The sequence below is a fragment of the Pyricularia oryzae genome, chromosome 2 (genome assembly GCF_000002495.2).
Source record: "Pyricularia oryzae 70-15 chromosome 2, whole genome shotgun sequence".
Lineage (NCBI taxonomy): Eukaryota > Fungi > Ascomycota > Sordariomycetes > Magnaporthales > Pyriculariaceae > Pyricularia > Pyricularia oryzae.
Genome location: NC_017850.1, coordinates 433,976 through 447,467, shown reverse-complemented (window position 1 = coordinate 447,467; position 13,492 = coordinate 433,976). Strand labels below are relative to the sequence as shown.

Sequence of the window (13,492 nt, the reverse complement as noted above, 5' to 3'; positions counted from 1 at the left end):
ACATTAAGTCCAAATTGAAATAATACGCGTTTTTTGTGATTTACCAATTTAAAATACCTGATATATTATATTTACTTGGAATCTTCTAATAATAAATAACCAAATTAACTATTTAACCTAATAATTAATTCCGTGGGTTATAATTTGTAAATTCTAGGTTCGAATTTGGGAATTGTTATAATTTTCGGGGGGTTTTTTCAATTCGGGGGTTCGTTTAATTTGGGGTCCAATTTAACTAGGGGGTTCGGTACAAAAAGTTTAATTATTTAAAGGGTTCGAACTGGGTTGGAATATAAAAAGGAAATTCTTTTTTTTATATAGTTTTTTTCGATTTTACTTTTTTGGATTAAATGGTAAAAAAGGGGGTATTAATTATATATATTATTTTGCATATAATATACCTATTTTTATTTGTATATAATTTTTAATATATAGCGCCCAAACGAGTTTATTAGAATTCCGTTAATTTATTATATATAAGAATTGCAATTCAAAAATTAGCAAATGGAATTAATAATTTGCACTGGGTTTAATAATTATTTTGCATTTCCAAATTAATTATCCTATACCGGGTTAAGAACTTTACCAAATTCGCATTTATATGCAAATTTAAAAATGGGTTATATATATATACAAGTGTTTTTTTTCAAAAACCTATATAATTTAATTTTTCGGAAAATTATTTGCAGTACCGGAAATCTTTTTAACGTAACGACCCCCATTTTAATATTAGAAAATATATGAAAAAAAGCAAATTTCCCCCAATTAACATAACCAATGTCCCAAATTTTAATCCATATTTATTTTATATTTACAAAGTATTTGTATTATTGTTACAGCGTTTTTATTACTGGTTAATATTACCCCGCACCTAAAGTTTACCCCTAAGCCCCTATTAACACACTAATATTATTAGTATTTCTAATTTCCCTTTTATTATTCTTTTGGGTTTCTTTAAATATTATCCTGAATTAATAAATTTTGGGGTTTTTTAATAGGCTATTACGTATTATTAAAAGCCGGAGATATATAATTGTTAAATATATTTATTTAAATAAAAATGCAATTTTTGAAACAAATAATGTCCAAATTCTTAAAAACAGCCGAAAAGAATAAAAGAGCATTAACTATAATATTAATATAATATAATTATTAGTTTTAAAAAGTGCTGTAATTAATAAAAAAACAAAAAACTAAATTGTATAAAAATATCACCAAAATCAATTGCGAAAAACAATATTAAAATCGGGTAATTTCGCGGGGTTAAATACGGAAATAATCCAAGCGGGACTTTTTCCCGCGATTTATTAATTATAAGCAACTATTTATTATCTGGGCAGCCGCCAAATAAATATAATATAATAAAAATATTTAAAATAAATAAAACAAACTTTTGTAAGAATTATAAAGGGTATTTAAAAAGAAATAACAAACGCGCCGGGAAATTATTAATTGTTATTGCTATTATTTGTATATTAAAATTTGAATTTTTACCCCTAATAAAATTTGCAAAAAACGCGTTAATAAATATAAAACCATATAATATAATAATATTATAACGGTTAAAAAACAAAAATTATTAAAAACATTAATTTTAATTTAAATATCCATAATTATTATAATTTATATATAAATAATAAATAGAAAACAAAGAATAAGAAAATCACCGTAATAATATAGTCTCAGTGCTCAGACTAGACCCCCTTGCTGCGCAAGGTGGACCGAACGCTCCATATACCTTACCAGCCACATGGTTTTTCGACCAATTACATCGGTCGAAAAGATAGCGCGCGTTTTAGTCTGAGGACATTTCGTCGATTTTCGTCCTTAACCGACAAATCTGCACAGTATTTGCACTGTGCGCGCACCGTACAGGCAAAAGGCGATATAGTTAAATTACTGTGCATTTTATATATTGGAATAAAAAATCAAATAACAAATCGAATAAAAATTGTAAAAATGCAAAAAAATACCGCTATATAACCCAAAGTTTGGGGGTTGTAACGATATTTTATATTTTGTTTTACCGCTTATATTGGCCGGGTATTAGCCGTTTTACCTATTTTATTTATATTTTTTATTTATTATTTTATTTACCGATATATATATTATAAAAATTTTAATTTTCAGAAACAAATAATATCTAAATTTATTAAAATAAACATCTATTTTATTTTTTTTATTAAAATAATTATTTAAAATTTTATTATAAAAAATATAAATTTTAATATATTTATTATTTTGTTAATAAAATAGCCAATTTAAAATATATTGCTAAAAGAATTTTACGTGGGCGTTTATATATATAGCCAATTCCTATATTAAAGCTTTGGTTAATTTATTGGTAAAATTGGTAAAAATATAAACCCGTTTCGATTGCAAATTTTAAAAACGTAATATTTATATTTTTATTAATAAAATAACCAGGTTTTGGGTTTTTGAAAAAAAGATTTAACGTGGACGTTTGTATATATATAGAGTCCAATATATAAAATTTTGGTATTGGTATCGTTAAAATTGGTTAAAATACAAACCCGTTTCGATTGCAAATTTTGGATTATTTTTATTTATATTACCTTTTCGGTTTTTTAATACGTTATATTACGTAATATTAATACCAAATCTTATATATATATAATTTATACCAATATAGCCCTCCATATACAAAAAATATAAAGTTTTATTAATAAATAAAATAATAATAAAATAAAATCAAAAATTAAATATTTTAACAAAATTTGGATTGCAACCAACCCCTTTAATGGGTTTATATTTTAAATTTTACCAATTTGGATATTAAAAATAAAAATTAAATCGTTGTTAAAAATTTGGTCAAATATTATATCCAATATGCAAACCGTATATTTTTACAATTTTTATTTAATTACTTATAAAAGAGTGAAATTTTTGTTCAATTATTTATTATATGGTATTATTGTGACGAACGGCGAAAATCGACAAGGTATCCTCAGACCTGAACCAAAACGATCGTTGCGTGGACCTACAGGTATATTGCAACGCCGCAATTGAGCCACGTTCAATTGCGGAGCTTCGGGCTTCAGGGATGAGCCCTGAAACTAGTAATAATATTTGAATAAAATAATAAGAATTAAACAATATTAAAACAAAAGTTAAATTACCCTTACACAAGAATAAGTAATAAAAAATATCCGCAGGTAATAATAAAAGAATTGTTAATAGCAATATAAACAGACAAATTATTATTATATAATATTATATATTTATTCCGGATTAATATCAAATAAGTTTGCAATTACAGTTATTAAATTTGCTGTAAGTTTTACATACGCGTAATTTAAACTGGTAAATATTATAAATTAATTCGGAAAAAATATAATTAATAAAATCTTATATTAGAAAATAAATCTTTTAATAAATAATTATCCATACCACGTAAATTTTATCACCCAATTTATCAGTTAAAAATTGTATTAATAAGAGTGGCAATTTAATTATTGGAAAAAAATAACAAGTTTATGCTAAAATTCAAATCCGGCAAAACGTTTACATAATATTATTGCAGGTTTTGAAAAATCCTACTTAATAACACGGACCCGGAACGGAAAAAAAGGGGTTAAAATTAGGGGTTAATTTTCAAATATCAAAACCGGTGAGTTGGTTGGATTGTTATAAGGGGTTAAAAACAAAAGGGACATAAGCACTTCAGGGCCCTGTCCATTTGTGGGTCACACGGTCTAGTCGGAGGTTTTGAACACTGAGATTAAAGCCAAGATAAGTTTCATGAATCCTAACACCACATTGCGTCAACCATTTGTAAATATTAAATCGTGATTTGGCAAGGGAGGGAACCTGCAGTTACTACATACAGATGCTACCTTCTATTCAAATGACATGTGGCGGTCATCGCGTCATTATGAACCTATGATTTCACCCCTGTGTCACCTTCCAGTGGTCAAGGCCAATCAAGATGGTCGTAACCAAATATCGCAACTTGGAGTACGACTGAAAATGTCACGTCGGAGCACCACTCGGTTTTCTTCTTGGAATGCCATACACACTAGGCAAATATGATTCGATCATTGTCGCAGCCGGTACGATTCCACACCCGCCTGTTACTACCTCTCACGCCTCGAGCTTCCATCGTGTCTTTCATCCATAGAGTACGAAAGACCGACTGTATCTGCAGCCTAGAAGTTCAAACTGGGAGAAGAAACATGTCTGTCACAGCCGGCTCTCGTCAAAAATTCGAGCAACAGTTCGAGGCCACCTCCGGCGCCACCAATGCCGTGTGGATACACAACGACACATATGCGAACAGATCCGGACACATTCTCAAGGCACTGGCCGGAGACATCGAGGCAGACGTCTGTGTTGTGGGCTCCGGAATCGCCGGTATCTCTGTTGCGTACGAACTCGTGACTCGCGGCAAACATGTTGTTTTGCTCGAGGCTCGCGAGGTCTTGTCGGGAGAGACGGGCCGAACGAGCGGTCACCTGTCCAACGCCCTGGATGATGGTTATCTTGAGATACAGAAGAAACACGGGACGCAAGGAGCGAAGGCAGCTGCCGAGAGCCACACTTGGGCTCTGAACTACGTCGGAGAGCTTGCGAGAAAGTTGGGCATTGACTGCGAGTATCGCCAAGTGCCTGCTTACACCATATCCCAGTACTCGCGCAATGACGCAAAACACGCCGAGGACTTGGAGGAAATCAAGAAAGAGGTACAGATGGCGCAGCAATTGGGAATTGATGTCGAGTTCAACGAAGGCCTGCAGGTCAAAGGTTGGTCATCTGAGCCTGGCAGACCGGACCAGCGCGACGGTGCAGTTTGGCGCAACCAGGCAACATTCCACCCAACAAAGTATGTCAACGGTGTCCTCGGGTTTCTTTTAAAACAACCAAACTTCAGGTGCTTTACACAGACAAGGGTCATGTCGGTCAACGAGCCTGGCATCGAAATCCTTGGGGTTGGGAACAAGCACGTTGAGGTCAAGACCCAGTATGGAAACAACGTGACGTGCGAATATGCAGTTGAGGCCACGAATGTCCCGCTGCAGAAGCTCAGTGTTGTTGCCGAGCTGGAATACGATCGCACGTACTGCATCGCCATTCGAGTCCCCAAAGGGTCTGTCGAAGACTGCCTCATCTACGATACCGCCGAGGAATACAAGTATGTGAGGCTGTCTGCATGCGACGAGAGTGACGATTATCTGGTTGTCGGTGGCATGGACCACAAAGTCGGCCAGGAGAACACGGGCGGTCGGTTTGAGGAATTGGAGACGTGGACCAGAGAACGCTTTCCACAAGCTGGTGCCGTCGATTACATGTGGAGTGGTCAGGTTTTTGAGCCCGTGGATTACATGGCATTCATCGGTCTTAACCAAGCCTGCAAACGCACCTTTATCGTCACGGGCGACTCGGGGAATGGTCTGACCCATGGTGTGATTGCGGGCAGGCTTATCGCAGACGAAATTGATGGTCAGCGCAACAGCTGGGCCGACTTGTACTCCCCAAAGCGCATGATGTCGATTGTTAAATCGGCGACAACAATGCTTGCGCACGACATGCAGATCAATTCACAGTACAAGCGGTTTCTCCAGACGGACATTACAGATATCGAGGATCTAATTCCTGGATCAGGCGGTGTGATGAACCCCAAGACTCAAAAGCCAATCGCCGTGTACAAGGACGAGAATGGCAACATCACCAAGGTCAGCGCTTTGTGTCCTCATATGAAGGGCGTTGTATGTTGGAATGGCGTAGAGAAATCATGGGATTGCCCTGTCCATGGTAGCCGGTTTTCCAAAGATGGTCTGTGTGTTGAAGGGCCTGCCAAGGGAAACCTTGAACCTGTCGCTTGAACAAGCAGCCCGACCCCAGAGGCAAGAAAAGAGGGATTGGTAATTAGCACTGTTTCTTGTTGTATGGCGTCGGTCGTTCACTTTGCAGGCTAAAGTGCATCTAGCACTGGTTCTAGCCAAGACCTAGTTTCTAAATATCTACCTAGTTTACGTAGTTGAAGAAAAATAGTCCAGCCAAATGGTGGCGATCAGTCCCCAGCAGACGAAAGTCAGAAGCCAGTTGGGAATCTTGACATGATGAACATGATCGTCGCCAAATCCCACAAAATGGGGTACGTTTCCAAAGTTGCTTACTGTAGATATACCTTTGTATCAAAATATCTACTTCGGTGCCTGCTTATCTACATACCTGGCACCTACGTCGGGTTAGGGAAACCTTTTGCAAAATAATCGACATTTTATTGGTTAGTGAGAGGTACATACACAGCGGCCTGGTTTTCGTGACGAGGAAGAACAAAAAAAGGCGTTTGCCAGGTGGACAATAAAAGCGGGCGGGTGTAAATGTTTGTCTTTGACGTACTGGCTGACAGCTCCATCACACCTCCAGGCCTACCTACCTTACCTATCCAGTGTTTCTTCCACCACCGACACCCCCGTACCTAAAGGTATATATATATTTTTTTTCACACATGATACATGAATATATGTCGATTCAAACCCACAGCTGAAACAACGGAGCAAGCGCACAAGGAATGCTGCGCCCTTCGAATGCCTGCGATATAATCGTACAGACATACAAAAGTTGTGCCATATGAAGAACGGATAGCCACCTAACAGCGAGGTACTTCGGTGAGTGCCTTAGCTAGGTAGGTAGGTAGACACCTAGGTAAGGCAGACATATTGCTTATGATCCAATTGCTAGGAACGCCGCAGTCGGAGGCATCCGGTGTCACTGCCTTCAATCGACCTACCCGAATCCTTGGTGGATTGCCCCAAGGGAACACCACCGACAAAAGTGAGGCGGGTTCCCAGCAATAATAAATTTACGGATCGTTGGGAAGATTGATGTGCACAAACAACTGAGGCAGGTAGCAAGTAGGTACCTTACCTAAGGTAACATCTACCTGCATTACCAGAATGAGATGCGGAATAGGCAAGGGAAGCAAGTACCTAGACTGATGCACGGTCCTATCCCTCCACAAGTCGGAACAGTCAATACTTTGTAATGTAACTGCCATATATGGGTTGCCAGTACCCACCTCCGTACCTTCCTCACCTTAGCTGACCATGATTTCACATCCATACATTCTTTGGGAGCGAAGATGGTGTTCACTCTGTACCTGCCTACCTACCTACCTACTCAGGTAGGTAGGTAGCTATTCCGCTGCAGTGTCGCCCTGGTCTACACTGCAGCTGGATGGTGACAGGCAAACAAAGACTCAACCTGCCGTCTTCTCCCACCGCCATTTACACCGGAACATTCTCTTTCTCCCTAGCTCAAGGTACTGTAACATTGAAAGACCCAAGCGGACCGTTGGGTTTTTTTTTTGCTTTTACTCACTCATTGCCGACTGCTCGAGCTGCCTGCCGTTCGCTGGTCCTCCCACCGCCTTTCTTTTTGGTGTCTCGATTCCATCCATTTACTCATGCATTCACCCATCATTCGCGGATAGCTGTCACTGACCTGTCAATACTGAAGTCACAAAGACCAGAGCGACACCACACACTCTCGGACCCTAGGCCCTTCACCTGTTTCCATAACCGTTCTAGAGCTGTCTATCCGTATACAGCAGCAAAGATCCTCTAGTCTGACTCGCCCAAGTCCGCCAATTTTAGCAGGATGATGGTTTTCCCATCGTTCGGGCCTACGCAGCTTGTACCGCTGATCACGGCCCTGCATTATGCATACCCGGCAGCTGTCTTCATCTACTACATAGCTTCTTCGGCCGTAACCGTCTGCACCTTACAATCTTCGGTTGACCGAGCCAGGCATATGTATCTCGGCACCCTGGCATGTTTAATGGTTGCCTTCATCTTTACATTCGTTGTGGAGCTAGGTGTGCTCCTGACCGTCTCCTCAATTGGAGGTTGTCTCAGTCAAATACGCCCAGACATAGTCATAGGTCTCCTCTCTCCGATCCTCGTCTTTGGAGTCCTGGTGGCCGATCTCTTCGGAACCGTGGCTCCAGTGTGGCGTACATATATCGGTCCATATGTCCTAGCTGCGCTGACAGAGCCATTGCTTGCCATCCTCAACCAAACTGCTGACAGCCCGTCAAGCTGGCGTTGGCCGGACTACACAGCGCTGGGAGCTGTGATGGTCCGCGAAACCTTGGCAGTATCGATCTTGGTGCTGTATGCAAGCGGTCGTCCAAAGGTCGAGGCACCGTCCTCGCCTGACGATACCGAGCGGCAGCCACTTCTACAGAAGACAGACAACTCTGTCGTTCATGGCAATGCTGGGCGCTATGGATCTACACAGGCTGAAGATTCGAGCGAGCGGACGCAACCAGGCGAACAGCAAATCGGAGATGGCTCTAAGGTCAAGGCCAAGGCCAAGTCCAAGGACACCGCCGAGTCCCCTTACGAACGCAGAAGACGCGAGGCCAGGGAGAGAATGGAAACCCGACTTCGACAAGAGGGTAACTGGTTCTTATACATAAAGAGCTTCGCTGTAAGGATTATATTTGACACATGTGGCCCTCTTAACCCTCGTACTAGTTCGAGCTACAGAGTTGGGCTCCCTAACACAGCATGCTAATTCTCAAGGTTTCTTGCACAGGTATTCCTGCCCTACATCTGGCCTGCCGGCGATCGAGTCCTACAGCTACATGCAGTGCTTGTAGGGGTGTGTCTGCTTGCCAACAACGCGCTCAACGTGCTCATACCGCGGCAAATGGGCGTCCTGACCGATAGCCTGAGTGGTGCCAACAATGAGGACCCCTGGGTTCAGGTCATTATCTTTGCCGCCCTTCGGTTGGCAGCTTCTGAAGCTGGCCTCTCCTTTGCCCGCCAATGGCTCTGGATACCTGTCGAGAACTACTCGGCTGCTGCATTGAGTTCGGCAGCCTACTCGCACGTTCTCAATCTGTCGGCCGACTTCCACGACTCCAAGGGAATTTCCGAACTCAGCATGGCTATTCAGTCGGGACAAAGCCTCAGCGGCCTGCTAGACTCGATCTGCTTCCGCGCCATGCCTATGATGATTGACTTGTGTCTCGCCTTCGCCTACCTGTCAACTACATTTGGGCCCTACGAGGGGCTCATCACTGTGGCTACCGCGGTCATATTTTTTCACATTGCGACCCGGATGCTCGCGAAGCTCAGCGAGCCACGAAAGAGTGAAATCAGCGCATGGTTCCACGAGCACTACGTTCTTCAGGCCGGAATCCAGGGTTGGTCAACCGTCACCTGCTTCAACCAAGTACCGTACGAGGAGAACCGCTACACTGAAGCCGTCAAGGACAGAGTGACAAAGTCCGAGACAGTATACACAGGATATCTGTTCGCATACGCCTTTCAGTACCTTGTCCTTCTGGCTGGTCTCCTGGCCGGGTCCTTTTTGGCCGTGTACCAGGTGGCATCAAAGGAAGCCACAGCAGGACAGTTTATAATGCTCCTTACGTACTGGGGCCAGCTGGTATCCCCGCTCAACTATTTTGCTGGACTCGGCAAAACCATTTCACGAAATCTTGTTCAAGCCGAACAGCTTTTGGAGATCATGCAGAAAAAGCCTACTATACTGAGCAAGGATGGGGCCCCCGCACTGGAGCTGTCTGGCGCCAGGGTCAAGTTCGACAAGGTGGGATTTTCTTATGACGGCAAGAAAAAAATACTAAACAATGTCAGTTTTGATGCACCACCGGGCACGACTGTGGCCTTTGTTGGAACTACAGGAGCCGGCAAGTCAACGATCCTGAAGCTTCTAGCCCGGTTCTACGACGTGAATGAAGGCTCCATCACAGTGGATGGACAGGACATCCGTGATGTTGACCAATGCAGGTCAGTCACTGTGCCTTCTCGTCTTTTTGCTACATTTATCCAGACGTCGCTAACCATGCACCCGTGTCTACAGCTTGCGGGATCATATAGGCATCGTGCCCCAGGCTCCTGTGCTCTTCAACGACACCATAATGAACAATGTGAGATACGCCAGACTCTCGGCGACTGACGACGAAGTCTTCGACGCGTGCAAGGCAGCCTGTGTTCACGATCAGGTCATAGGATTCACTGATGGTGAGCTGCACAATTCCTGATTCCCTTTTGCGTTGACTAGCAAGCTAATTGCTTGATCTCCAAAACAGGATACGAGACGCGAGTGGGTGAACGAGGCGTCAAGGTGTCCGGTGGTGAGCTGCAGCGTCTGGCGATCGCGCGAGCCATCCTGAAGCAGCCCTCGATTGTGCTCCTCGACGAAGCTACCAGCTCCGTGGATACCGAGACGGAGCAAAAGATTCAAGATGCGTTTGGTTCCCTCTGTGCTGGGCGCACAACGTTCATTGTGGCGTATGTACTCGAATTTCCCAATGCTATTTTTCTTCTGAGATGTGGCGACTTACTGAACCTCGTATTCGATACCTGGGTAGCCATCGATTGTCGACGGTGATGAATGCTCACATCATTATGGTTGTTTCTGGCGGTGAAATCATTGAGCATGGCAGCCATGACACGCTGATCGCCAAAAGGGGCAAATACTCTGAACTGTGGTCAAAGCAGTTCTTTGCGAAGCCCAGAAGCAGGCTCGCAAACGACCTCGACCTGGCTGATGGTATTCAAGTCACGCCACAGCGGCATACTGTCGAAACATCGAAGGGAACGGCCAATGGCATGTCCAGCAGTCAAGACGGCAGCGATGGTACGGCGATCCACACTCCATCGGGCCACCACAGAGAGGTAGGCATTTGTGGTCCTGGAGGTTTTGGATACATACCCCCTCAAGAAGGACGGATAGGATGTTCACTCTGACGAACATTGACCTGTATAGGGATCAAAGCTTAATCCAGACGCTCCTACATTCACCCCTCGCGCCGCAGACGTACACGTCTGCTTGTCAAAGCCTACAGAGACAGCAGACAAGTCAATTTCCAATGAAGATCAAGATGTCATTCCCGAGAAGCAGCCATTGCAGGAGCGAGAAACCAACCAGGACCCAAGCGAGAGTGGAGGTGGCTCCTCCAAGCTCTAGAAGAGCAAGGAGCCCCGAAAAACCTCCAAGTCGTACGGAAGGCGAAGGACCCCGAGATATTCGCGCCGAGTCCAGTCCAAGAGTGAGTAAGAACTTTTGTACAATGCCTCGGTAAACCATGCGATATGGTTTACTTTGTTTGGTGTACATGCACGCACAAGTACGAGAACCCATGATGCCATTAAATAGTAACCCTGGTGGGAGAACTGCCCTGCAACTTTTACATGTTTGTTTATCTGCCTTTATAACTGATCCTGGGTTTGAAGCTGAAGGTTGAGGCTTCATAAACCAACCCCTGATAAGAATAAGCCTACGGAGGATAATAACTGTACGCCCTGTCATGTATATGTTGGTTTTGGGGATGTAGGGCGAAGGGCGTGCAGATACAGTGATAGCTTTGTGTATGTGGAAAATAAGCCAACCAGCCTCGGCATTGATAGGCAGTTAACATCAAAAATTTAACAAGGGACAGAAATTTGTTCAGATCGAGCCATGAGTCACTACGCAGAAGCAAGCTACCAACAGTTAAGGGGTTGTTCAAGGCAATATGTGTTAAGCTGTGGATGATCAACACTTCGGACCATTGTGGCCACGGATTTCATAGTAATTGTTGGTTGATATTTGCCGTGAGTAGTGTTTGCTCCAGAATCTGACGAGCAAGTGAGTAGCTATATTCTACGAGGACGTGTCTTGCATGAGTACATTACCTACCTACCTGCCTCAGGTACCTACATTACCTTGGTAATTGGGTAGCCATCAACAAACGACTTCCTTGGTATTTGATAAGCACCATAGACAATAAAGTCGATAGGGAAAGTGCCAGACAAAGAGGTTTAACAAAAAAGAAAAAAAAAGAAAAAAAAACACAGTCAGGGCAGGTACTTGTCATAACTGGAAGGGATGCCTTTGGCGACTGACAACGGCTCATGATATGTCAACCTTTTGGCACTTATCTTCCTCCTCATTTCAACTTTTACGTTCACCGAGACTCGATTCCACCTTTGGTGATATCGAATCTCTCCATATCGTCACAGCTCAGCCCAACAATTTATGAAAAGAAACTCAACGCAACAGATCGCCAGCTTCATAACTTGGCCCATCAAGCCATACATACAAAATGCCATCGTCCGAGGAAGGGCTTCCCGAACGGCCCCAGCCAGACTCCCACGTGCGTTTGAACGAGAGTTTTCACGAGCGCGCAATCTTTGTCAATCGCGCAGCGACGGGAGCAGCCCCCGAAGTCCCAGGCGATACTCTCAAACGAGTTCAGGAGTTTCATCGCCAGTTAACCGACTTCGAGCCAACTCCGCTGGTGAGGCTGGTACAGCCCGAGGTTGATGCACAAGTCTTTGTCAAAGACGAAAGCAAACGTGCCGGGCACGGATCATTCAAAATACTGGGCACATCATGGGCCATATATCGTGCAGTGGTTGGAAAGCTAGGGCTGCCAGAGGAGGCGTCGATGCAAGAGGTGGCAGCCGCGGCCAGGGAGAACGGGGTGGTGCTGTACGCGTCGGGAGAAATCACGCATGGCCACGCCGTGGCCTACATGGCAGAACAGCTGGGCATCGAGGCAAAGATTTACATGCCGAGTGACTGCCCCCTACAGGACAAGCTAGCAGTGGGAGACCAGGCCACGCTGGTACCGGCCGGTAACAACCTGGACCAGGCGCTAAGCGCAGCCATGAAAGACTCGCTTGGAGACGCCAAAGGTCTGCTCATCTCAGACTGTGCCATGGAAGGGTACGAACAGATACCAAGGTTCATCGTCGAGGGCTACTCTACAATATTCACGGAGCTGGACGAGCAGCTCGAGGCACTGGGAGTTGACCCAAGCCTGATTCTCGTCCCAGTCGGTGTCGGCTCTCTGGCGCAGGCCGCGGTGAGGCACTACAAGACGGAGAGGCGCCTTGCTGCCCACCGCTGCGCCATCGTGACGGTGGAGCCACAGGATGCCGACTGTCTGTACTTGAGCATACGGGACGAGCAGCCCACCGAGGTCAAGCCGGGATTCACAAACATGCATGGCATCAACTGCGGTGTCGTATCCAAGATTGCCTTCCCGGAGCTGCTGCACACAGTCGACGCCTGCGTCACGGTCTGTGCGAAACGTGCCGACGAAGCCTGCAGAGAAATGGGGAGATCGGGAGTCCCGAATGGACCTTGTGGCGCTGCCACCTTGGCGGCCTTGTGGCGGCTGCAAGCCGCCGTTATCAACGATGGCTTTATTGCCGGGCTCTTTGGGCAGCACGCAAAGGTGATACTGCTCAACACAGAAGGGACGAGGTTTTACAACATGCGGCGAGACCATTTTCGCCAGAACTGTAGCCACTATAGTCCGCCGGGAGCAGTCATGGTCAGACAAGGAAGCTCATTGATAGTAACGGCCCACCCGACGGACCCGGGATCAGCTATATGTGGCCCAGCTGGAGTTGGGGCTGTAAGGGGTGATGCAGATACGGGCACGGGTGTACATGGCACTGGATACTGAGGACAATGGGACGCTGCGTATTTCGAGTTTTAC

General features: G+C 44.2%; 3 protein-coding genes across 3 annotated transcripts; all 3 read left to right on the top strand.

Moving 5' to 3' along the window:
- The first annotated feature begins 3,888 nt into the window (after nt 1-3,888).
- On the top strand, nt 3,889-6,112 carry MGG_14068 (FAD dependent oxidoreductase). Its single transcript, XM_003713359.1, has one exon. It carries the CDS (start codon nt 4,050-4,052, stop codon nt 5,841-5,843), a length of 1,794 nt encoding a protein of 597 aa, XP_003713407.1. The 5' UTR covers nt 3,889-4,049; the 3' UTR covers nt 5,844-6,112.
- A 1,511-nt stretch (nt 6,113-7,623) lies between these two features.
- Nucleotides 7,624-11,046, top strand: MGG_14069 (heavy metal tolerance protein; the record flags this gene model as incomplete). Its single annotated transcript, XM_003713358.1, has 6 exons — nt 7,624-8,457; nt 8,566-9,785; nt 9,859-10,019; nt 10,088-10,289; nt 10,370-10,676; nt 10,768-11,046. The coding sequence occupies 6 exons, from the start codon at nt 7,624-7,626 to the stop codon at nt 10,966-10,968; spliced, it is 2,925 nt and encodes a 974-aa protein (XP_003713406.1). The 3' UTR covers nt 10,969-11,046.
- A 1,039-nt stretch (nt 11,047-12,085) lies between these two features.
- On the top strand, nt 12,086-13,459 carry MGG_10500 (diaminopropionate ammonia-lyase; the record flags this gene model as incomplete). Its single annotated transcript, XM_003713357.1, has 1 exon — nt 12,086-13,459. One exon carries the CDS (start codon nt 12,086-12,088, stop codon nt 13,457-13,459), a length of 1,374 nt encoding a protein of 457 aa, XP_003713405.1.
- Between the last annotated feature and the right edge of the window lie 33 nt (nt 13,460-13,492).

Excerpts from the sequence above, each read along its gene's own strand:
- MGG_14068 (XM_003713359.1), top strand. The coding sequence starts at position 4,050 with ATGATTCGATCATTGTCGCAGCCGGTACGATTCCACACCCGCCTGTTA.